Below are 24,188 nucleotides of genomic sequence, written 5' to 3' on the forward strand. Positions count from 1 at the left end.
ATTTGTGACTGGGTTGAGGACTTTTTGGTAGGGAGGATACAGCATGTTATCTTGGATGGACATTCATAGTCAGATGTAGAAGAAATTTCAGATGTGCCCAGGAAAATCTGTTGGGACAATTGCTGTTCCAGTTGTGGTGTTGATAGGTCACATCAACCACAGAAATAACAATCTTTGGAATATTAACTGCTCTGACGAGCCATCATGTTTAATTCAGTCTCCCTTTGTACTTCATGCAGTGTTCGTGTGTTTATGGTAAAATATATGTTATATACAGAACTTGGGAATTGTTTATTACATACATTATGATCCATATCCAGAATCCCACGTTGGTGACCCTGGACAAAAAAGTTATACATCTTCCGTGACGTCCGCACCAGTCGTATAGAATCAACAGGTTTCACATCCGACACCATGGCTACATCACCAAGCATTCTTTATGAAGATTTGGAGGCCCATCTCTTACAATCAGTCCAACACAACCTTTCACCATTGGTTATTTCGCAGCTAACAGACAATGATCTACGATCTTTGACAAGGATAACCTCTACTTTAGAAACTCCACAATTACCGAGTGTTATGCAGTTACCTCAAACAATGGACTCAGGCTTTGTTTCACCGGATTACCCAAAACAACAAGTGATAAGTGAAGTGGATGATCTACTAAATAGTGTGATGATCGATCACTTGTACGAAGTTCAAAGGGACTGAAATTCACACATGTGCTTTGATCCTCTATGCGCCATGACGTCAGTTACAGCAGTGCCGTGTGCAACACTGCCATTAGTGCAACATGCACATGCAGTCAACTATTACCAAGCTACGCCAGCCTCACCTTCCTCACAAATCAGTAACAGACATTTTTATGTATCCAGTTCGCCACAACAAACCACCGGATCAGCGGCCCAGTTTCGCGACCACGTAGGTACGAGTGCACCCAACATAGCCTCTTCACCCAGCAACATTGTATTATGACAGTGCGACCACCAACAGGTTTCACCAGTGTTTTATGGTTCTACCATGAAGGGTGCATGGCCAATGTGCATGGCCAGTGTGCATGGGAAACTCTCGTTGTTGCCACTTTCAGCTCAAGGCCACCGCCCCCCCCCTCCCCCCCCTGCCACGGGGGGACACAGTTCTGACCATACAACCACTCACTCCTTCCGCAGTACCGTCTCCATCTACCATGCCAGCCTTCCATGTCATTTCTGAGTTGGACAATTTCAGTGTTATTCCTGCAATTTATGGTCCAGTTTACAGGCCCTCATTATGTACCTCTTGCCGGTTTGCTCCCATCGTACCGACCGTGCCTGCCATGTCATGTTTTCAGACATCTTCAGAGACATTACAACCAGCCATTGTTCCAAACATGTGTGCTAGTAACATTTCCGATCTGGTGATTCTGGATCCCAGCATGACCGCAGGCCTTTCAAGACAAGCCGAAGCAACTTTCGTCTCCACCTCCAGGCTGCCTACCTTAGCTACCTCCCCTACACAGGACAATCCATTTTCATGGTTCACACTGGTGGAACACCTCTTTGAGCTGTATCAAGGACGGATGACAACTCCAAATTCCTATGTTTGGTCACACACATTCACGACCACTTGGATTTAATTTGTATCTCTTTCTTTCGCCTCCACCACCACCGAAGTACGAGTTTGCCAAGAAAATAATATTGGACTGAGTTGCCTGTTCACCACAGGAATTGATAATCAAGATTCTGTATGAGGAGCACCTGGGGGACCGCACTCCGTCACAACTTTGGCACCGTCTCAGGTTACTCGTGAGTGGACACATGATGCCAGATGGTACCCTGTGGACAGTATGGTCTGCCAAGTTACCTACCGACCTACAGATACACCTACTGCCACACTCTTTCAAGTCTATCAGTTCTCGCCTATGCATTGCAGATCAGCTGTATGCACTCCTGCATCAGAAATGCCCAGCTCATCCCCCATCACTGTGTGACACTACACCTCCTGTTTACTGGCCATCTGCAGGCAGGGGCAGGGCCCGTTCCGTTTCCACGCCTTCTATACTGCCAGGCAGTACTCATTCGCTCTCTCCTCTTTCCGAGAACTCAAGACTCACCCACGCTCCATACGTCCCGGTTTACATCCCAGAATAGATCAATGAGGACAAGCCTCCCCCGCTATCACAGTCACCACCACCGCCACATCCGGCTCATCCCTACTGTTGGTACCACAAGATTTTTGGGGCTGAGGCCAAGAAGTGCAGGCTACCTTGCCAACGCCCAAATGTCGACACAGGATCTAAGTGACACCGAGTCCTGCGGGGAACTTCACAGGTATCCCCTAAAATTGCTCTCTGTCCACTTGTCCCCTCGGCCGAGTGGTCATTTATATGTGACAGACATTTCATTACAGTTTGTCTACCTAATTGACACTCGTGTGACATGTCTATCATACCTCGATCGTTGGCTCCTACCAACTTTTCACCGACAAAGTCTCTCCTATGAGATGTCAACACATCAACGTTACAAACTGTCGGTTCTGTGAAAGTGATGGTGCACCTATCCCCTTCTCTGCATTTCCTGTGGACCTTCTACATCGCCAACATTGACAAACCTATCCTTGGTATGCATTTTTTGTCCCATTACAAGTTCTCCCCTAACATAGTCCAGTGTTCAGTGTTACACCAACCGTCTAACACTCAGATACCCTGATCTGGCACCCATACTCCTCGTTCCATTTCTTCCGCAACATGGGATTTAGTTCACAAGTGTTCCACCCTCACAGGCAAGATTGTGACCTGTATCACTAACCTACTTCCAGAATACAACTCAGTGGTGCCCTTCCGCCGGGAGAACAACGAGCTGAAACAAAGCATTGCTCACACTTACAACGAGCTTGCTGCGGCCTGCACCTCGTTGTTGAAACTGCAATCCGCACTACCTTCACTGGATCGAACTTCATCACCAAGCACCATTTCGAACACTCATCAGGTTATTTCATAAACATTCACTGCGTGTGACAATTCACGTTCAGGGACCTCTGCACTGCCCGAGCGCCCACTATGCACAGTGCCTAGTGTTTCAAACAGTGTCTCTAATAACAGTTGCTCGCGCAGCACAACCACACCCACTATTCAGGCAGCTGCCCTGATTAATAATAAACATTCCCCCTCTCAAGCGAACCAGCCGAGCAACTCAGCGGCCATTGCTGTCCCTCGCTTGACACCAGTGCCTCTCTCGCCCGCGCCCGTTACCCAAGGCCAAGTTAACAACAGACAGTCACTGCGCACCCCAGTCCACTCCATGCTGCGCACACAGCTGACCTCTACAAACAAGTGCATGCCACGCTCACATAATAGGCATGTGACTTTCATGCTGCCTTTTCCCATTCATACTAACGGCTATGCCTCATCACGCCCCACTCATCCCAAAACTCCACGTCAGAACATTACTCAGCCTCATGTGCAGTTTTCAGTCTCTTCCATCACTGATGGAATGACACTCAAGATAATTACCACTGCTGGCCCTCCTATTAGACACAAGGTTAGACGCCTCAACCCTATTAAGTTGCGCACAGCCCAGCAGCAAATTAACGAACTTCTGGAGGCAGGCATTCTACAGCCATCGGATACCAACTGATCTTCACCAATTCACCATGTCACAAAATACAGTGGTTCTTTTCGAATGTGTGGTGATTACAGACGTTTAAATGCTCGCACTGTCATGGACAATTACTCCATGCCAAACATAAACGATTTCACTCATATGTTAACGGGCGCCACAATATTCAGTGTGATTGACTGTAAACGTACTTATCACCAGATTCCCATAGTGCCGGAAGACATTCCAGTACAACTTCATGTCATTTGGTTTAAAGGAAGTGGCACAAACGTGGCAACATTTCATTGACTCAATCTTACGATGATTCGAGTTCTGCTTCGCATACCTGGATGACATACTCATTTTCAGCAAATCGGCTGAAGACCACAAAGACCATTTATTCCAGGTCCTCCAGAGTTTGGCATCCAACAGTGCCGAGGTCAACAAAGAAAAATTCCAATTACGTCAGCCTTCTGTGACATTTCCAGGTTACACTGTCTCCACAGACGGAATACAGCCTCCCAAATCCCACGTGCAGGCTATCATGTCATTGCCACCCCCAGCTATGTACAAAGAACTCAGATGTTTCCTAGGTACTATAAATTACTACCGTCATCATCTAGCTTCTTGCCGCAGCTGAGCAGGCCCCGCTGATGGACTCACTCTCTGGCAAACAAACTTCGGGCGTTAAACCAGTCTGTTGGACTGAACCCATGCTAGAGGCTTTCAGGGCTCTTTGAAACAGCTTTAGTTCATGCAGACATACTTGCCCACCCTGATCTGTTTGCCAGTTTGTTCATCTCTATGGACGCCAGCGACATTGCGGTCGGGGCAGTATTACAACAGAGCAAAGACGACAAATTTCACCACTTCATTTCTTCTCCAAAAAACTATCTACAGCACAGAAGAAATATTCCGGTTTTGATAATGAGATCTGGTGATGTACGAGGCCATTTAACATTTCCGCACTGACACCAAGGGCCATCCTTTCTTCATTGTTACTGATCACAATCCGCTGGCAGACACCTTCTGCAACACGCCAGAGGATCCTCTCCCCAAAAGTTTCTGCCACTTATACCTGGTCTCTTAATTTCCTATGAATGTACGCTACATCAGAGGCACAGACAACATCCACACTGATTTCCTCTCACGGATCAATGCCATTTCAACTATCGTCGATTTATCTGACCTCGCTGCTCTACAGACTTCAGACGAGGACACTCAGGTTGTGCTCCCGGACCTGCAGTCTTTGCTCATGTTTACCAAGGCTAAGTTCCCTGGCATTCTGGATGAAGTGTGGTGCGACTCTTCTACGGGCGTTCTGCGGCCTTTGCTCCCCCCATGCTGCGCCGACCGTTTTTCGACATCTTGCACAATCTCGCCCAGCCTGGCATCCAAGCCACCACTCACCTCATCACCAAGCATTTTGTGTGGAAAGATGTGAAATGGGAATGTCAAACATGGGCACACAGCTGTATTTCCTGTCAACGAAACAAAATAGGATGTCACACCTCTCCACCACTCGGCAAGTTTGACATCCCTAAGGGACGTTTCCGTCATGTGCATATCGACCTTATCGGGCCCCTACCTCCGTCGGAGGGCCAGAGGTATATCTTGTCCACAACAGACTGAATGTCTCGTTGGGTGGAAGCCGTCCCCTTACCCAACATCACAGCAGAAACTGCGGCCAAAGGAATTGTTTCTTCTTGGATCACTAGGTTCAGCTGTCTGCCCACCATGACAACTATCCAGGGTCGACAGTTTTAATCTGCACTTTTTATGATTCTCCGCAATCTTTGCAGTATTAAAAAGATCTATACAACAGCCTATCACCCACAAAGCAATGGGATGGTGGAACAATGGCTCCGCACCCTTAAAACTGCACTCAGGTGCCACGACTGTCTCTGGTCCGAGACACTTCCTTGGGTGTTGCTGGGCCTACGTTCTACATTTAAACCAGATTTACACAAGACGATTTCCAAATTCGTTTTTGGCAAAAACCCGGTTTTACCTGGGGAACTAATTCTCCCCCAAGATCCTGGGGATTCCCCCTCATTCCCAGACTTTATCGGAAGGATGCGTGTACACTTTAGAAACACCTGGCTACACCCACCTGTCAGTCATTCTCAACCTGACACTTACGTGCTGACCGCACTCAGCTCTTGTTCACATGTCAATCTCAGGGACGACTCTGTCAGACAACCCTTACAACCCCCTTCGAAGTACTCCAGAGGGGCGAGACGACATTCTACACATCAACCACACAAATTACAATCTTTGGAATATTAACTGCTCTGACAAGCCACCATGTTTAATTGAGTCTGCCTTTGTACTTCATGCAGTGTTCATGTATATCAGTCTTCATGGTAAAATATATGTGTATATACAAAAACTTGGAAACTATTTACTATGTATATTATGATCTGTATCCAGTACCCCATAAAGTTGTATATTAATTACCTTGTATACAATATTAATAGTAAAATCAGCTTTTTGCAGATGATGCAGTTATTTACAAATATTCAGTCAGAACGTGATAGGATTTCAAAGAGTTGCAAAGATTGGCAACTTGCTTTTAATGTTCAGTAACGTAAAATTGTGCACTTCACAAGATGAAAAAATGTAGTATCCTATGACTATAATATCAATGAGTCACTCTTGGGATTGGTCAACTCATAGAAATACCTAGGTTTAATACTTTGAAGGGATATGAGATGAAATGATCACATAGGGTCACCCACGGGCAAAGCAGGTGATGGGAGTTCAAATTATACTGGGGAAGTGCAATGAGTCTACAAAGGAGATTGCTTACAAATCAGCGGTGTGACCCATTGTAGAATATTGCTCAAGTGTGTAAGAGCTGTACCAAATCGGACTAACAGTGCATACTGAACGTATACAATGAAGGGCAATGTGAATGTTCACATTTTTGTTTGACCAATTCTACATCTACATCTACATGACTACTCTGCAATTCACATTTAAGTGCTTGGCAGAGGGTTCGTTGAACCACAATCATACTATCTCTCTACCATTCCACTCCTGAACAGCGCGCGGGAGAAACGAACACCTAAACCTTTCTGTTCGAGCTCTGATTTCTCTTATTTTATTTTGATGATCATTCCTACCTATGTAGGTTGGGCTCAACAAAATATTTTCGCATTCGGAAGAGAAAGTTGGTGACTGAAATTTCGTAAATAGATCTCGCCGCGACGAAAAACGTCTTTGCTGTAATGACTTCCATCCCAATTCGCGTATCATATCTGCCACACTCTCTCCCCTACTACGTGATAATACAAAACGAGCTGCCCTTTTTTGTACCCTTTCGATGTCCTCTGTCAATCCCACCTGGTAAGGATCCCACACCGCACAGTAATATTTTAACAGAGGACGAACGAGTGTAGTGTAAGCTGTCTCTTTAGTGGACTTGTTGCATCTTCTAAGTGTCCTGCCAATGAAACGCAACCTTTGGCGCGCCTTCCCCACAAATTATCTATGTGGTCTTTCCAACTGAAGTTGTTCGTAATTTTTACACACAGGTACTTAGTTGGATTGACAGCCTTGAGAATTGTATTATTTATCGAGTAATCGAATTCCAATGGATTTCTTTTGGTACTCATGTGGATCACCTCACACTTTTCGTTATTTAGCGTCAACTGCCATCTGCCACACCATACAGCAATCTTTTCTAAATCGCTTTGCAACTGATACTGGTCTTTGGATGAACTTACTAGACAGTAAATTACAGCATCATCTGCCAACAACCTAAGAGAACTGCTCAGATTGTCACCCAGGTCATTTATATAGATCAGGAACAGCAGAGGTCCCAGGACGCTTCCCTGGGGAACACCTGATATCACTTCAGTTTTACTCGATGATTTGCCGTCTATTACTACGAACTGCGACCTTCCTGACAGGAAATCACGAATCCAGTCACACAACTGAGATGATACCCCATAGGCCCGCAGCTTGATTAGAAGTCGCTTGTGAGGAATGGTGTCAAAAGCTTCCCATAAATCTAGAAATACGGAATCAACTTGAGATCCCCTGTCGATAGCGGCCATTACTTCGTGCGAATAAAGAGCTAGCTGCGTTGCACAAGAACGATGTTTTCTGAAACCATGCTGATTATGTATCAATAGATCATTCCCTTCAAGGTGATTCATAATGTTTGAATACAGTATATGCTCCAAAACCCTACTGCAAACCAACGTCAATGATATAGGTCTGTAGTTAGATGGATTACTTCTACTACCCTTCTTAAACACTGGTGCGACCTGCGCAATTTTCCAATCTGTAGGTACAGATCTATCGGTGAGTGAGCGGTTGTATATGATTGCTAAGTAGGGAGCTATTGTATCAGCATAATCTGAAAGGAACCTAATTGGTATACAATCTGGACCTGAAAACTTGCCCGTATCAAACGATTTGAGTTGTTTCGCAACCCGTAAGGTACTTCTAAGAAACTCATGCTAGCAGCTGTTTGTGTTTCAAATTCTGGAATATTCCATTCATCTTCCCTGGTGAAGGAATTTTGGAAAACTGTGTTCAATAACTCCGCTTTAGCGGCACAGTCGTCGGTAACAGTACCATCGGCACTGCGCAGTGAAGGTATTGACTGCATCTTGCCGCTTGTGTACTTTACATACGACCAGAATTTCTTCGGATTTTCTACCAAATAATCGAGACAATGTTTCGTTGTGGAACCTATTAAAGGCATCTCGCATTGAAGTCCGTGCCAAATTTCGCGCGTCTGTAAATTTTAGCCAATCTTTGGGATTTCGCGTTCTTCTGAACTTCGCATGCTTTTTCCGTTGCCTCTGCAACAGAGTTCGGACCTGTTTTGTGTACCGTGGGGGATCAGTTCCATCTCTTACCAATTTATGAGGTATGAATCTCTCAATTGCTGTTGCTACTATATCTTTGAATTTGAGCCACAGCTCGTCTACATTTGCATAGTCAGTTCGGAAGGAATGGAGATTGTCTCTTAGGAAGGCTTCTAGTGACACTTTATCCGCTTCTTTAAATAAAATTGTTTTGCGTTTGTTTCTGGTGGATTTGGAAGAAACGGTATTGAGCCTAGCTACAATGACCTTGTGATCACTAATCCCTGTATCAGTCATGATGCTCTCTATCAGCTCTGGATTGTTTGTGGCTAAGAGGTCAAGTGTGTTTTCGCAACCATTTACAATTCGTGTGGGTTCGTCGACTAACTGCTCAAAATAATTTTTGGAGAAAGCATTTAGGACAATCTCGGAAGATGTTTTCTGCCTACCACTGGATTTGAACAAGTATTTTTGCCAACATATTGAGGGAAGGTTGAAGTCCCCACCAACTATAACTGTATGAGTGGGGTATTTATTTGTTAGGAGACTCAAATTTTCTCTGAACTGTTCTGCAACTATATCATCAGAGTCTGAGGGTGGAGAGTTTGACAGGATTACTGAAGAAACTGAACTGAGAAACACTTGAACATAGATGCAGACTATCCTTGCCTCTGATGTGATCAGATGTATTTTTGTATAACAGGTGCAAACAAAGTAATTTATTTTGGATTTGTTAAAGTGAAAAATCAAAGTACTGTATCATGTACTAAAATGTGACAAAATCAGTGGAAAATATATTAACTACTGCATGCACAAAAGCATTCAAACAATCATTCTTGCTGCACTCCATACTTGTATGTAATGGGAAGAAATCCTAAAAACTGGTACAATGGGACTTTCCCTCTACCAAGCACTTAATGGTGGTTTGCAGAGTATAGATGCAGATGTAGATGAAGAACATGTTAATGATTTCTTGGCTGCATAAGGTTTTTGGGTCGCTTCAGTGTTAGGTTACTGCACTCAAACAATCTCCTTATAACAGTTCTACAGAGTGTAGTATGTAACTTGTTAGATGAGACTCAATCTGCCTATAAACTGTAGGTTATCCAACACCAAAGTGCTGTTAAAGTGCTTAAACTGTTAACTGTGTGGACCAGTTATTTAAAATAGTCCACAATCATTTTTCAGCCATATTCAATGGGGCACAACTACTAATGGCAAACTGGCACATGTAAATACAGCAATGCTTTGACCAGTGACCAGTGGAAATTGCACAAGAGCCTCTTATTTCACAGGAGGAGTAATGCAGAGAAAGTGTAGTATGTAGTACGTAGTATTATTAACTTGATACTGTAAAGGGACATATTTCTCTAGCATTACTTTTCGTCAACAGTAATTGTCAATATCAGTATTAATTTTCAAATTTTGGACAGGTCAGTACTATCTCAGTTGCTTTCCTGAAAACTTTCATATAATTTTATACACAGTATGATATATTTCAAGCTAAAATTTCTGAAAAGGAATTACTTCATAAAATATTTTAGTTTCAATGTTATAACCGGTAAGTACTAGTTCTGAATGTACAGTTAATTTTTTTTTTTTTTTTGAAACATTTGAAATTACAAATTATTTTCACCCTTCAAATTTCTGTTATTAATTATGCAATCCTGTAATGTTCACTATGTTTATTTCTGGATTAATTTATGAAATAATAATCGAAATTAATAATGTAGAGGGAGTAGTAACCTTGCCTCTGATGTAATCAGATGTATTTTTGTATAACAGGTGCAAACAAAGTAATTTATTTTGGATTTGTTAAAGTGAAAAATCAAAGTACTGTATCATGTACTAAAATGTGACAAAATCAGTGGAAAATATATTAAATATATTTACACACACACACACCAAAAAAAAATTCTGCAACAACAATCTTCAAATTTATTTAGTTCAAATCAACAATCTGATGTTAGATTTTAGCTTCAAGAATCAGACCCCTAGGCAAGAAGAACTGGAGCCATCTCAACATGATAAGCTAAGTAAACTTGAAAGTTTATTGAAACTTCCTGGCAGATTAAAACTGTGTGCCTGACCGAGACACGAACTCGGGACCTTTGCCTTTCGTGGGCAAGTGCTCTACCATCTGAGCTACCAAAGCACTACTCACGCCCGGTCCTCACAGCTTTTCTTCTGCCAGTATCTCGTCTCCTACCTTGGAAGGTAAGAGACGAGATACCTTCCACGGTAGGAGACAAGATACTGGGAGAAGAAAAGCTGTGAGGACTGGGCGTGAGTCGTGCTTCGGTAGCTCAGATGGTAGGGCACTTGCCCAGGAAGGGCAAAGGTCCCGAGTTCGAGTCTCGGTCATGCACACAGTTTTAATCTGCCAGGAAGTTGCATATCAGCGCACACTCCGCTGCAGAGTGAAAATCTCATTCTTGAAAGTTTATTGTAATATTTGCCCCTCTCAAATCCTCATATAAGACTTTGCTTATTAATGACTTGGACTGGGCATTGTTTAATGTGGACAAGAGGTAGAAAAAGGAAGGAGAGTGGGAGATTACAATACATACGTACATTCTGACCAAAAATGTATCCTGCATATGAATAAGTATTATCACTTTAGAGATATGAGTCACCAGATAAAGAAATTATCAAAATCTTGTGGGACTTGCCAAAAAGTTAAAATGCAAACTACTTTAGTACACACAATGCTCTATCGCACTATTTTGAGCATGCTATGGGAATTATTTGCACTGGAATTGCTACTGTCCACTTGCTAGAGGCCAGGAAGGAAAGGGTTTCATCTTTGTTGTGTTAGAATGCTGATCTAAGTTGTCCAATAAGCAATAATTTCTCAAGGCAGCAGTGGTACACAACAGGCTACAGCAGTCCACTCATCCCACTGCCGCCCCACACCGAACCCATGTTTATTGTGTGGTTCGGTCCCCACTTGACACGACGGCCCCCCCCCCTCCTCCGGAATGTCTCATACAAGATGAGTGTAACCCCAATGTCTGCGTGGTATGTGGTATAGAGCAATTATGGTGTACGCATATGTGGAGAAAGTGTTTGTATTGCAATTGCCAACCTGGTGTAACCGAGGTAGACTAAGGGGAACCAGCCCACATTCACTGAGGCAGATGGAAAACTGCCTTAAAAACTATCCACAGATTGGTCGGCACACTGGACCTTGACTCTAATCTGCTGGATGGATTAATGCCATGGTCCGCTCAGAAAGCAGTGCATTACACCGCACAGCTAACTGGGCAGGTGCTCCTAATTATTACTTGAGCTCTGCCAGGCTAGAAGTCACTTCCGGTAGGTTGCGTAAGCCACACTGCGGCTAGACAGGGAAGTGTTATACAAGTGATGTTTCTCTTAAGACGGCACCAGTCGCTGAGCAGCCGCACTTGCAGCAGCACTGACACTGACTAGTGATGCTGTGTTATTATAGAAGGAGAAGGCCTTACAATTTATAAAACTATCGATAATATTGCTATCGGTATGAAGAATGCAGTAGGTGTCCAAGTGATTTTGCATGGCCCTTCAGTCTTTTATGGAAGGAGGGGGCAGATTGCAATACGTACATATAGGTAATGCACAGTTTGACCAAAAGTATTTATCATGCATATGAATAAGAATTGTCATTTTAGAGATATGAGTCACCAAGCAAAGAAATTATTAAAATCTTGTGAGACTTGCCAAAAAGTTAAAATGCAAACTACTGTAGTACACACAATGCTCTATCCCACTATTTTGAGCATGCTATGCAAATTATTTGCAGTGGAACTGCTACGGTCCACTTGCTAGAGTCCAGGAAGGATGAGATTCATCTTTGTTGTGTTAGAATGCTGATCTAAGTTGTTTCAACAGCATCCACCAAAAAAAGCAATTCCCATCAGTGTGATAATAAAATTAAGAGGTTGTTATTTTGCTAAACTTAAGGACCTATTATTGAACAAATGTAATGCAGTTCATTGCCAAATGGTTCAAGTAAGTTCTAGCACGGGTAAACGTAAATTGTATTTTAATCTCTACATACCATCCACAATGCAATCGTGCTGTATGGGTGGATGAGCTAGGCAGGTTATGCTGAACCTATTGTGTGAGCAGATGTACAAGGTAGACAGAGCAGATGTACAAGGTAGACAGAACTAGTAGTAGAGTTTGAGGTCACAAAATTCTTCCTTTTGGAATCAGTAGGAAAACATGAAGAAGGAGAACAAATTCTGAGGTGGGTTGAATGTTTGCAGGAAAAAACTAACAACCAACCAGCATCATACTATAATATTAATGAATTGCTAATAAGGGAGGCAGAGGAAAGGAAGAAGAGATTGTAGAGAGATACCTGATTACAATACAAGATAGGAGATTTAATTCTGGTTAAAAATAATAAGAAAAGCATTAAAGTAAGAATAGCATAAGCAATTTATACACACTGTATGAGGAATCATATCTGGTAACTGAAATGCCACACCTTAATGCAATAGTATTAAATGACCCAGAGACAGGGAAAGATAAAGGTATGTATAACATTAAAGATTCAAGACCATTCTTGACTGGATGAGGTAATAATAAGCAATAGAAAACACATTTTTCAACATTGTTAATATAAGAAGTATATTCCAAAACATATGAGAACTTACTAGGCTGTTGGGAAAAGGGCTGCAGTTTAAGTTATAACAAAAAACAGGGATATAATTATTTTAATATTACTTTGTATCAGGGAGAGAAGCCTCTGATTGTTTCTGATCCTAGTAGTGTAACCTTTAATTAGTAAGTACATTGTGTATGTGTCAGTATAGCAATAAGACTGAAAAGATACATTTTTATTAATTGAACTAGTGCCAAACGGAAAATTTTAAGATTGGCATGAAACAAATTAACAACAGTTATAAATCTCTCAAAGATGAATTCAGCAAGGGCATTTCATGGACAAATGAGCTGTCTGTTTTATTTGTTTTCTTAATAACTATTTCAACACTCGGTGATAGTAAAACTACTTATATAGATATATATACACACATCAAAAGAAATTTTGCATCACCTCGGTTTCCAGAACTCCTGAAGATAGATGTTGACTGTGGGTATTGTATCACAGACACAGTCCCTTTGCCTGTTCAGAGATGTCACTAAACCCACCCAAAGATCTAAACAACCATGCATGAGCAGCGCCTATTAGACAGAAGGAGTCTGACAGCTGATCAGTTCATCATTCTACCTTGAAGGAGGTACATGGTTTGTGTTGTCTGTAGTTCAACCATGCCTAGACGGTCAATAATGCAGTTTTATCACATCCACATTATTACTTTGTGCCAGGAAGGGCTGTCAATGAGAGAAGTGTCCAGGCATCTCAGAGTGAACCAAAGCAATGTTGTTCAGGCATGGAGGAGATACAGAGAGACAGGAACTGCTGATGACAAGCCTTACTCAGGCCACCCAAGGGCTACTACTGCAGTGGATGACTGCTACCTATGGGTCATGGCTTGGAGGAACCCTGACAGCAACACCACCATGTTGAATAATGCTTTGCGTGCTGCCACAGGACATCGTGTTACGACTCGAACTGTGTGCAATATGCTGCATGATGCGCAACTTCACTCCCAACATCCACAGTGAGGTCCACCTTTGTAATCATGACACCATGCAGTGCAGTACAGATGGGCCCAACAACATGTCGAATCAACTGCTCAGGATTGGCATCATGTTCTCTTCACCAATGAGTGTTGCGTATGCCTTCAACCAGACAATCGTTGGAGACGTGTTTGGAGACAACCCGATTAGGCTGAATGCCTTAGACACACTGTCCAGCGAGTGCAGCAGGATGGAGGTTTGCTGATGTTTTGGGGTGGCATTATGTGGGGCCAATGTGTGCCACTGGTGGTCATGGAAGGTGCCGTAATAGCTTTACGATAAGTGAATGCCGTCCTTCAACCGGTGATAGTAAAACAACTTATATAGATATATATACACACATCAAAAGAAATTTTGCATCACCTTGGTTTCCAGAACTCCTGAAGATAGCTGTTGACTGTAGGTATTGTATCACAGACACAGTCCCTTCGCCTGTTCAGAGATGTCACTAAAAACCCACCCAACCATATTGGCTTTACATTGGCGAGGCCTTCATCTTCATGGATGACAGTTCATGCCCCCATCATGCACACCTTGTGAATGACTTCCTTCAGGATAATGACATCACTCGACTAGAGTGGCCATGTTCTCCAGGCATGAACCCTATTGAACATGCCCAGGATATATTGAAAATGGCTGTTTACAGATGACATGACCTACCAACCTCTCTGAGGGATCTATGCCAAATCGCCATTGAGGAGTGGGACAATCGGGACCAACAGTGTCTTGATGAACTTGTGGATAGCATGCCAGAAAAAATACAGGCATGCATCAGTGCAAGAGGATGTGCTACTGTGTATTAGAGGTACCAGTGTGTACAGGGATCTGGACCACCACCCCTGAAAGTCTCGCTGTATAGTGGTACAGCATGCAATGTGTGGTTTTCATGACCAATAAAAAGGGTGGAAATGTTTATGTTGATCTCTATTCCAATTTTCTGTACAGGTTCCAGAACTCTCAGAACCGAGGTGATGGAAAACTTTTTTGATGTATGTATTTTGTACGTAAAACATACAGACTTATGTTGTTCTGTAGGGAGGAAAGAAGAATGTAATATATACAAGTGTAAGGAATAGTCATAAAGAAAAATAGAAAATATATACTGGACAACAGTCCAACAGCTGTAATGTAAATAATGGAAATTGTTTTCACGTTAATTTATTACTTATTAAATTTGGTTAAGTAGTCTGATGCTGGTTCATTTATGCGCTGTGGAAGGTGAGAGGGTACAAGATTTTCAACTGATTCATTGGAAAGAATTTCGTTATAATATATTTGATTAATAGGAAAATCCTGTACTGGCTTGATGTATAAATGAACATGCTTACATAGTTGTATGTTTGAGTAAAATTGACACAGAAGGTCATTTAGAGGTTTAGAAGTATCCTTATTATGTATGAAGATTTATTACACAGCATGTTCTGTTCTCATTGTTCTATTTATTCATCGGAGGTATTCCATATGGGCTACATACAGCAACAAGAGCTTTAGTGCTGTACTTGATGTTATTGCAAGTACAGCAAAGAAACTTCTGCACTGTACATGGTACCAAGGAATATCAAGGACACAAACATGTCATAGTACAATAATGTCAATATAATATGTTGGATCTTTCAGAAATAGCATTTTGTTCAGTTGGTTGAATATCAGAGTGTGTGGTGAATTTTGACCTCACATAAAGACAATACTAATACCTAATCTCTTGTCTGATGTATAATCAATGTATAGTAAATTATGATTGTAGCTCCAAGTTGTCAGAATACTGATTAAGGAGACACTGGCATTGAATCAAGATTTAAGAAGATTTCATCTGATTAAGAGCAGATGTGTAGTTTATTTATAACAGACATACTGACTGCACTTTCACATCATACAGCTTGGGCTTAGCTGCAGTGGTATTCACATAGGTGTTCTGAGATACAGTACATTCAAACCACACTCAGATACCATTTTAGTTTATGATCAAATACTGAAATAATTTTTATATCCTTTAAGTCTTGTGTGAACTTATTGTAAAAAAAATACACCCTCCTTTTAAAAGGTCCTTCTACATCAGATATACAAAGTGTTCTTTTCAACTGAAGACATTGAAATATCTCAAACACTCCACAGCAGATCAAAAAAATTTGTCTTGGAGGGGGACATCCAATAACATCACACTCTACCCCATCCCATGCAAATAGCAAGAGCCAACTTTGAAATCTTCAATCAGAACCCCCATTTTTTATTCCAGATTACCATTCTACAGAGAAATCTACATATGTTTTGACTGAATTATTTTCTTTGTTTCACCACAGATGACACTGTAGTCAGAGGAATAGAAATAGGTACACAATCATAACTTACGACATGCTACAAAATGGCTCTTGAATATTCAAGGGCACCTGGGACCCCATTTCCATTATGTAAGGGTAGGACAGTTTAGTATTTCATAACATCTAATTGGAAACCTTTTTCACAATGTTGTATTCCTCTAACATATCAAAAAGGGGATGAATTATGATGTATCATAACAGGCAGTACACTGCAACCAGGCTGACGTATTGTGCAGTTGCGGAACAGATAGTGACTCTAATCATTACAATACTTGCACAGTGTTTATTGCCTACACACCCAACTACCATTTGGAGAACAGATGTGCAAGTAGGTGATGAATGTTGCAGGCACAAAATAAAAAATTGAAATGATCCTAATTTCAGAGAATGGAGGAGCAAAGTTGAGACTGCTGTTGCCTTGTATGCCAAGCATTTCACAGTGAGAGCTCACTTTCATTCATTTTTTCGCAAGGTTGTGAATGTCTTTCAAAAGGAAATGAAGCAAATATGTTCAGGAAAAGCTAATGAAATAGCTGTAATAGTGGCACTATGCCACAACCCGTGTATAAGCACCCAGCAATCACACCGTGATTACAGTATGTCTGCAGTAGTATTTTGACAATAATGCAACATTATAAGTATTGTCCATAGCATGTGTCACTGAATCAAGAACTTCATGCCACCAATTTCCATAACTGCCAAAAATGCAAACAACTCCCACATCCTTTGCTGAGGCATTATTTTTTGATGAGTCTATATTCATCAACCATGATAGCATTAACTAGCATAACATGCATCAGTGAAGTGTACACAATTCCTGTTGGTTATGGTAAGTTGACTGTCAATGTCCTTGGTCAGTTAATGTATGGTGTGGTATCATAGGGAACAAACTCACTAGTCCATTTTTTATCAATGGCATGTTGAATAGACACAAATATCGAACATTGCTCCCTCTAACTACCATCTTTTTTATTAATGTTGAACAGCCTGACTGACCAGCACTTCCAGCCATGTGAAAAAGTGCAAAATTTGATCAATTCATGGATCTCCTCAAAAGATACCTAGATCCACTGGGGGATTTGTAGACTGCCCAGAGGATCTACATCTATATCAACATCTATACAATGCAAACCATTGTGAGGTGCTTGGCAAAGATATGCCCCATTTTACCATTTATTATTGTTTCTTCCTGTCCCATTCACATATTGAGCATGGGATGAATGATCATTTAAATGCGCTCTTTGCATGCTGTAATTATTCCAATCTTAGCCTCATGATGTTTATGTTAGAGAAATGTAGGAGGTTGTAGTACATCCACAGAGTAATCATTTGAAGCTGGTCCTTGAAGCTTTGTTAATAGACTTCCTCAGAATAATTTATGTCTTTCTTCAAGAGTCTGCCAGTTCAATTTCTTCAGTATCTCTGTGACACTCTCCCATGGATGAAACAGAACTGTGATCATTCCATGTTGCCCTTCTCTGTATACATTCAATATCCCTGTTGGTCCTATCTGGTACAGATTCCAGACACTTGAGCAACATTTTAGAACTGGTCACACAAGTGATTTGCAAGCAGTCTATTTTATAGACTGATAGCACTTCACCAGTATTCTACCAATGAAATGAAGTCTACAAGCTGCTTTATCCATGACAGAACCTAAGTGATCACTCCATTTCATACAGCCTTCAAAGTGTTACACCCAGTTATTTCTATGAGTTGGCCCATTCCAACAGAGATTCATTAATATTCCATTCATAGGATACTACATTTGTTCATTTTGTGAACTCCAAAATTTTACATTTCTGAACATTTAAAGCAAATTACCATTCTCTGCACCACATTGAAATCTTTTCAAGATCTGACTGAATATTTTACAGCCCCTCTCAGATAGTACTTCATTATAGATAACAGTATCATCTGCAAACAGCCTGATATTACTACTAATACTGCCTGCAAGGTCATTGATATACAACATGAACAGAAAGTGTCTCAATACACTTCCCTGAGCACACCTGAAGTTACTTCTACATCTGAAGAGTAATCTCCTTCCAGGATAATATACTGCATTCTCCCTACCAAAAAGTTCTCAACCCAATCACAAATTTCACTTGATACTCCATATAATCATACTTTTGACAATAAATGTAGGTGCAGTATTGAGTCAAATGCTTTTTGGAAATCATTAAACATTGCATCTACTTGGTTACCTTGATCCAATGCTTTCAGTATATCATGAAGTGCAGATTGGGTTTCATATGATTGATGTTTTCAAAATCCATGCTGGTTGGCACTGAGGAGGTCATTCTGTTCAGAATACCTGAAGATAGGAGAAAGTAGTCGCCAGCAATGATCAGTGCTTTGAACTGTAACTTTTTTGTAAGTTTCTGACAGTAAAGCCTTGAACTTTCAGAAAAAAATGGAAGTAAAGTTGTAGCTTAATATTTTATGACCAGTCTATTTTTCTGTGTCCCCCTAGCCACCTGTCTACCATATACAATGCACTTAGGTTCGCCCCTTATTAACTTTTGGAAAATGTTCTGTTAGTAATCTCTGCTTTGCTTGTTGCCCTAGCCCCCATACCTAAGCTTTCAGGTATTAAAATATCATCCAGTGCAGTCACCAATAATTTGTCTTTTCTTCCCATCCTGCCTGGTAAGTCTCCCTCCACCCAGGGTTCTGGGTGACTTTTCCATAACTCTCCCCATTTCTTATACCTTGCCAATCCTTTTCTTTCATCTTTCTTCCTACCCCTTCAACCCTACTGCCAGAAAATAAGCCACTCGCTCTGAAACCTTACATATAACTTTTTAATGTATTTTATCTTGCTGCCACCTAGTGAGTAGATTTCTTATCCACCCAGTTATATTACATTTTCAAAAAATAATTATTTTCATTGATGAATTAGTTTTGTTTGTCAGGAACAATATTTTCTGAAATTCTGATGATAATGTGCCAATACAAGATTTTCTGTGAGGTCTTTCATAATGTTACAACAGAATATATATTCCAAAATCATACTACAAATTTATGTAATCAGTAACAACAGAACAGATCTCATATGTATGGTCAGAACAGTGAATTTGCTGCTAGGAAGAGCACTTTGACGCCAGTTATTAACTAGTTTTAATTCTGTTTAGATTTTTCAGATGAGATGCTACATACTGATTAGTGGTTGACTTGCTCAATGCTGATATGCCACACATTTAAGATGCTGTACCTTTTCTCTTTCCTGAGAACTTCTTGATAAGGATCTAACAGAAAGTTTGCTGTGTGATCGTTCTGTGTCTGAAGTTCTTCTACGTTGCTTCAGATGATGATGTTTGTCTTCCATTGCATGAGGCTCTCGTAATTTAATTCGGACCTAAAACACAAAATGTCATTAACATCCATTATCACAAGAAATAAAGAATACTTTAACTCCAAAATCAACACACATGCCAGATAAACATCAAACAGGACTAACTTCACAGACCAGTATTTATTTTTGTAGTTGTCCTTCTTACAAATAAAAATCAACAAGGTGTTCTAACTATAGTGGGAAATGTGGCTGCAAAGAATATCAGTATTAAGGAGTAAAGAAAGAAACTCACTGAATAAGTGTGCTGAGTCACTGATAGAGACATAAACAAGTCTGTGAATATTGCTAGCAACATGCTCTGTTTTATTTATGTATCTATCAACAAAAAAGACCATCAACTATTCACTGAGTTGTTACCTCTACTCCTTAAATTATTTACAATCCACAAAGGACTTAAAAATATCATCCACATCTACACCCATACTCCGCAAGCCACCTGACAGTGTGTGGTGGAGGGTACCTTGAGTACCTCTATCGGTTCTTCCTTCTATTCCAGTCTTGTATTGTTCGTGGAAAGAAAGATTGTTGGTATGCCTCTGTGTGGGTTCTAATCTCTCTGATTGTATCCTCATGGTCTCTTCTAGAGATACATGTAGGAGGGACCAATATAATGCTTGACTCCTCGGTGAAGGTATGTTCTTGAAACTTCAACAAAAGCCTGTACCAAGCTACTGAGCATCTCTCTTGCAGAGTCTTCCACTGGAGTTTATCTATCAGCTCCATAATGCTTTTGCAATTACTAAATGATCATGTAATGAAGCACGCTGCTCTCCATTAGATCTTCTCTATCTCTTCTATCAACCCTATCTGGTATGGATCCCACTCCAGTGAGCAGTATTCAAGCAGTGGGTGAACAAGTGTACTGTAAACTACTTCCTTTGTTATCGGACTGCATTTCCTTAGGATTCTTCCAATGAATCTCAGTCTGGCATCTGCTTTACCAACGATTAATGTTATATGGTCATTCCATTTTAAATCACTCCTAAAGCCTAATAATTTATGGAATTAACTGCTTCCAGTTGCTTATCAGATATATTGTATTTAAATGATAAAGGATCTTTCTTTCTATGTATTTGCAGCACATTACACTTGTCTACATTGAGATGCAATTGCCATTCCCTGCACCAAGCATCAATTCGTTGCAGATCCTCTGGCATTTCATTACAATTTTCCATTGTTACAACCTCTCGATATACTACAGCATCATCCACAAAAAGCCTCAGTAAACTTCCGATGTTATCCACAAGGTAATTTATGTATATTGTGAATAGCTGCGGTCCTACGACACTCCCCTGCGGCACACCTGAAATCACTCTTACTTTGGAAGACTTCTCTCCATTGAGAATACATGCTGCATTCTGTTATCTAGGAACTCTTCAATCCAATCACACAATTGGTCTGATAGTCCATATGCTCTTACTTTGTTTGTTAAATGGCTGTGGGGAACTGTATCAAGCGCCTTGCGGAAGTCAAGAAACACGGCATCTACTTGGGAACTCATGTCTATGGCCCTCTGAGTCTCGTGGACGAATAGTGCGAGATGGGTTTCACACGTTCGTCTTTTTTGAAACCCATGCTGATTCCTACAGAGTAGATTTCTAGTCTCCAGAAAAGTCATTATACTCAAACATAATACGTGTTCCAAAATTCTACAAGTGATCAACGTTAGAGATATAGGTCTATAGTTCTGCACATCTGTTTGACATCCCTTCTTGAAAACAGGGATGACCTATGCCCTTTTCTGATGTTTTGGAGTGCTACACTCTTCTAGAGACCTAAGGCACACCACTGCAAGAAGGGGAGCAAGTTCCTCTGTGTAAAATCGAACTGGTATCCCATCAGGTCCAGTGGTCTTTCTCTTTTTAGTGATTTTAATTGTTTTTCTATCCCCCTGTCATCTATTTTGATATCTACCATTTTGTAAACTGTGCCACAGTGTAGTCTTCCTCTATGAAACAGCTTTGGAAAAAGACATTTAGTATTGTGACCTTTAGTCTGTCATTCTCTGTTTCAGTACCATTTTGGTCAGTGTGTCTGGACATTTTGTTTTGGTCCACCTACCACTTTATTTAAATTATCACTTAATATTCGGACATTTAAAAAAAAGCACAATTAAAAAGTGATTTATGTGTTTTACAGTAAATCTACATCTACACCTACTTGGTTACTCTGCAATTCACACTTAAGTGCCTGGCAGAGGGTTCATTGAACCATTTTCATACTACTTCTCTACCATTCCACTGTAGAATGGTGCGTGGGAAAAAGGAACACCTAAATCTTTCCGTTCAAGTTCTGATTTCTCTTATTTTGTTATGATGATCATTTCTCCTTATGTGATTGAAATTTTGTAAATACATCTCACCACAAAGAAAACAGCCTTTGTTTCAGTGACTGCTACCCTAACTCGTTTATCATATCAGTGACACTGTCACCCCTATTGTGCGATAACACAAAATGAACTGCCCTCCTTTGCACTTTTTCGATCTCCTCCGTCAAACCTACCTGGTAAGGATATCACACCATACAGCAATATTCCAGCAGAGGATGGACAAGTGTAATGTAGACTGTCTCTTTAGAGGGTTTGTTGCATCTTCTAAGTGTTCTGCCAACAAAGCACAGTCTTTGTTTTGCCTTACCCACAATATTACCTATGTGGTCTTTCCAATTTAAGTTGCTTGTAATTGTAATTTCTAGGTATTTAGTCAAATTGAGAGCCCTTAGATTTTTACAATTTATCTTATACCCAAAATTTATCAGATTTCTCTTAGTACCCATGTGGATGACCTCACACTTTTCTTTGTTTAGTATCAATTGCCACTTTTCCCACCATACAGAAATTCTCTCTAGATCATTTTGTAATTGGAATTGATCGTCTGATGATTTTACTAGACAGTAAATTACAGTGTCATCTGCAAACAATCTAAGGGGTCTGCTCAGATTATCACCTAGATCATTTATGTAAATCAGAAACAGCAGATGGCCTATGTTACTACCTTGCAGAATGCCAGATATTACTTCTGTTCCACTTGATGATTTACCATCTGTCACTACAAACTGTGACCTCTCTGAGAGGAAATCACGAATCCAGTCACACAACTGAGACGATACTCCATATGCACGCAATTTGATTAATAGTTACTTGTAAGGAACGGTATCAAAAAGCCTTCTGGAAATCCAGGAATATGGAATCGATCTGAGATTCTCTGTAGACAGCACACATTACTTCATGGGAATAAAGAGCTAGCTGTGTTGCACAAGAACGATATTTTCTGAATCCATGTTGGTTACGTATCAGTAAGTCAGTTTCTTCAAGGTGATTGATAATGCATATGCTCCAAAATCCTACTGAAAATTGAGGTCAGTGATATGGGTCTGTAATTCAATGGGTTACGCCTATTTCCTTTCTTGAATATTGGTGTGGCCTGTGCCACTTTCCAGTCTTTAGCAACAGACCTTTCACCAAGTGAGTGGTTGTATATGATTGCTAAGAAAGACACAATTGTGTCTGCATACTCTGAAAGGAACCTGATTTTTATACCATGTGGACTGGAAGACTTGCCTTTCTTAAGTGATTTGAGTTGTTTTGCAACACCTAAGATACCTACTTTTATGTCACTCATGCTAACAGCTGTTCTGGTTTCAAATTCTGGAATATTTACTTCATCTTCTTGCACGAAGGAATCATGGAAAACTGTATTTAGTAACTCCGCTTTAGTGGCATCATCATTGATAACATTTCCATCACTATCACACAGTGATGGTATTGACTGTCTTTTGCCACTGGTGTACTTCACCTATGACCAGAATCTCTTTGGGTTTTCTGCCATATTTTGAGACAATGCCTCATTGTGGAAACTATTAAAAGCAGACAGATCTGCATTCTCAATAGTTTTCTGTAAAATAAATTAATAACAAGCATGGACATACATGAAATAACACACTACCATGATGCTTTATAATACTAGACAAAAACACCTTGGAAATGTTTATTTATTTATCTACACATTGTTTTTCATAAAACATAACATGAAAGAGAGCCTTCAGTAACATGGAAAGTGTTGCTGCCACAGAGACTTCTACTGTAAAGAATGCAATCAACAAATTATGAATATTGTAAATCTACTCATATTGATAATTATGGGAATTAATTTTAAATTATTTATATGTATATTAGAAGCAAACAACACATAATGAAAAAAGGTCCACTACCTCTCACCTGTCTCTTTTGTCTAATACTTAAAAAAAAGTTTATTTAACTTTACCAAGTCCACTGTCAGCTTTCTAACTTTAGTGCGGCAACATTTCATCAGAAATGTGCAAAGTAGGAAGTGGTTTGCAGCCAGCTGCAGAGAAACGTGACTCTTATGCCTTACAAAATATAAAACAGCCATCACAATGCTGTACGGCAAGCTGGCCCAATGAGGTGTAGAAACAGCCCAAGCAAGCACAGCTCAGAAGCATATAAACACCTAGCCATTTG

General features: G+C 40.6%; 1 protein-coding gene across 1 annotated transcript in view; it reads right to left on the reverse strand.

Annotated features, from left to right (window-relative positions):
• LOC126259761 (uncharacterized) overlaps nt 1-23,421 on the reverse strand; it is a 98,171-nt gene extending 74,750 nt beyond the window's left edge. Inside the window, exons 1-2 of the mRNA XM_049956761.1 lie at nt 23,314-23,421; nt 19,568-19,711 (exon numbers count right to left, since the gene is read on the reverse strand). Of these exons, the coding sequence (XP_049812718.1) occupies nt 19,568-19,711; nt 23,314-23,328 (159 nt within the window). The 5' untranslated portion in view covers nt 23,329-23,421. The remainder of the gene's footprint in view (nt 1-19,567; nt 19,712-23,313) is intronic.
• Between the last annotated feature and the right edge of the window lie 767 nt (nt 23,422-24,188).

The sequence above is a fragment of the Schistocerca nitens genome, chromosome 5 (genome assembly GCF_023898315.1).
Source record: "Schistocerca nitens isolate TAMUIC-IGC-003100 chromosome 5, iqSchNite1.1, whole genome shotgun sequence".
Taxonomy (NCBI): domain Eukaryota; kingdom Metazoa; phylum Arthropoda; class Insecta; order Orthoptera; family Acrididae; genus Schistocerca; species Schistocerca nitens.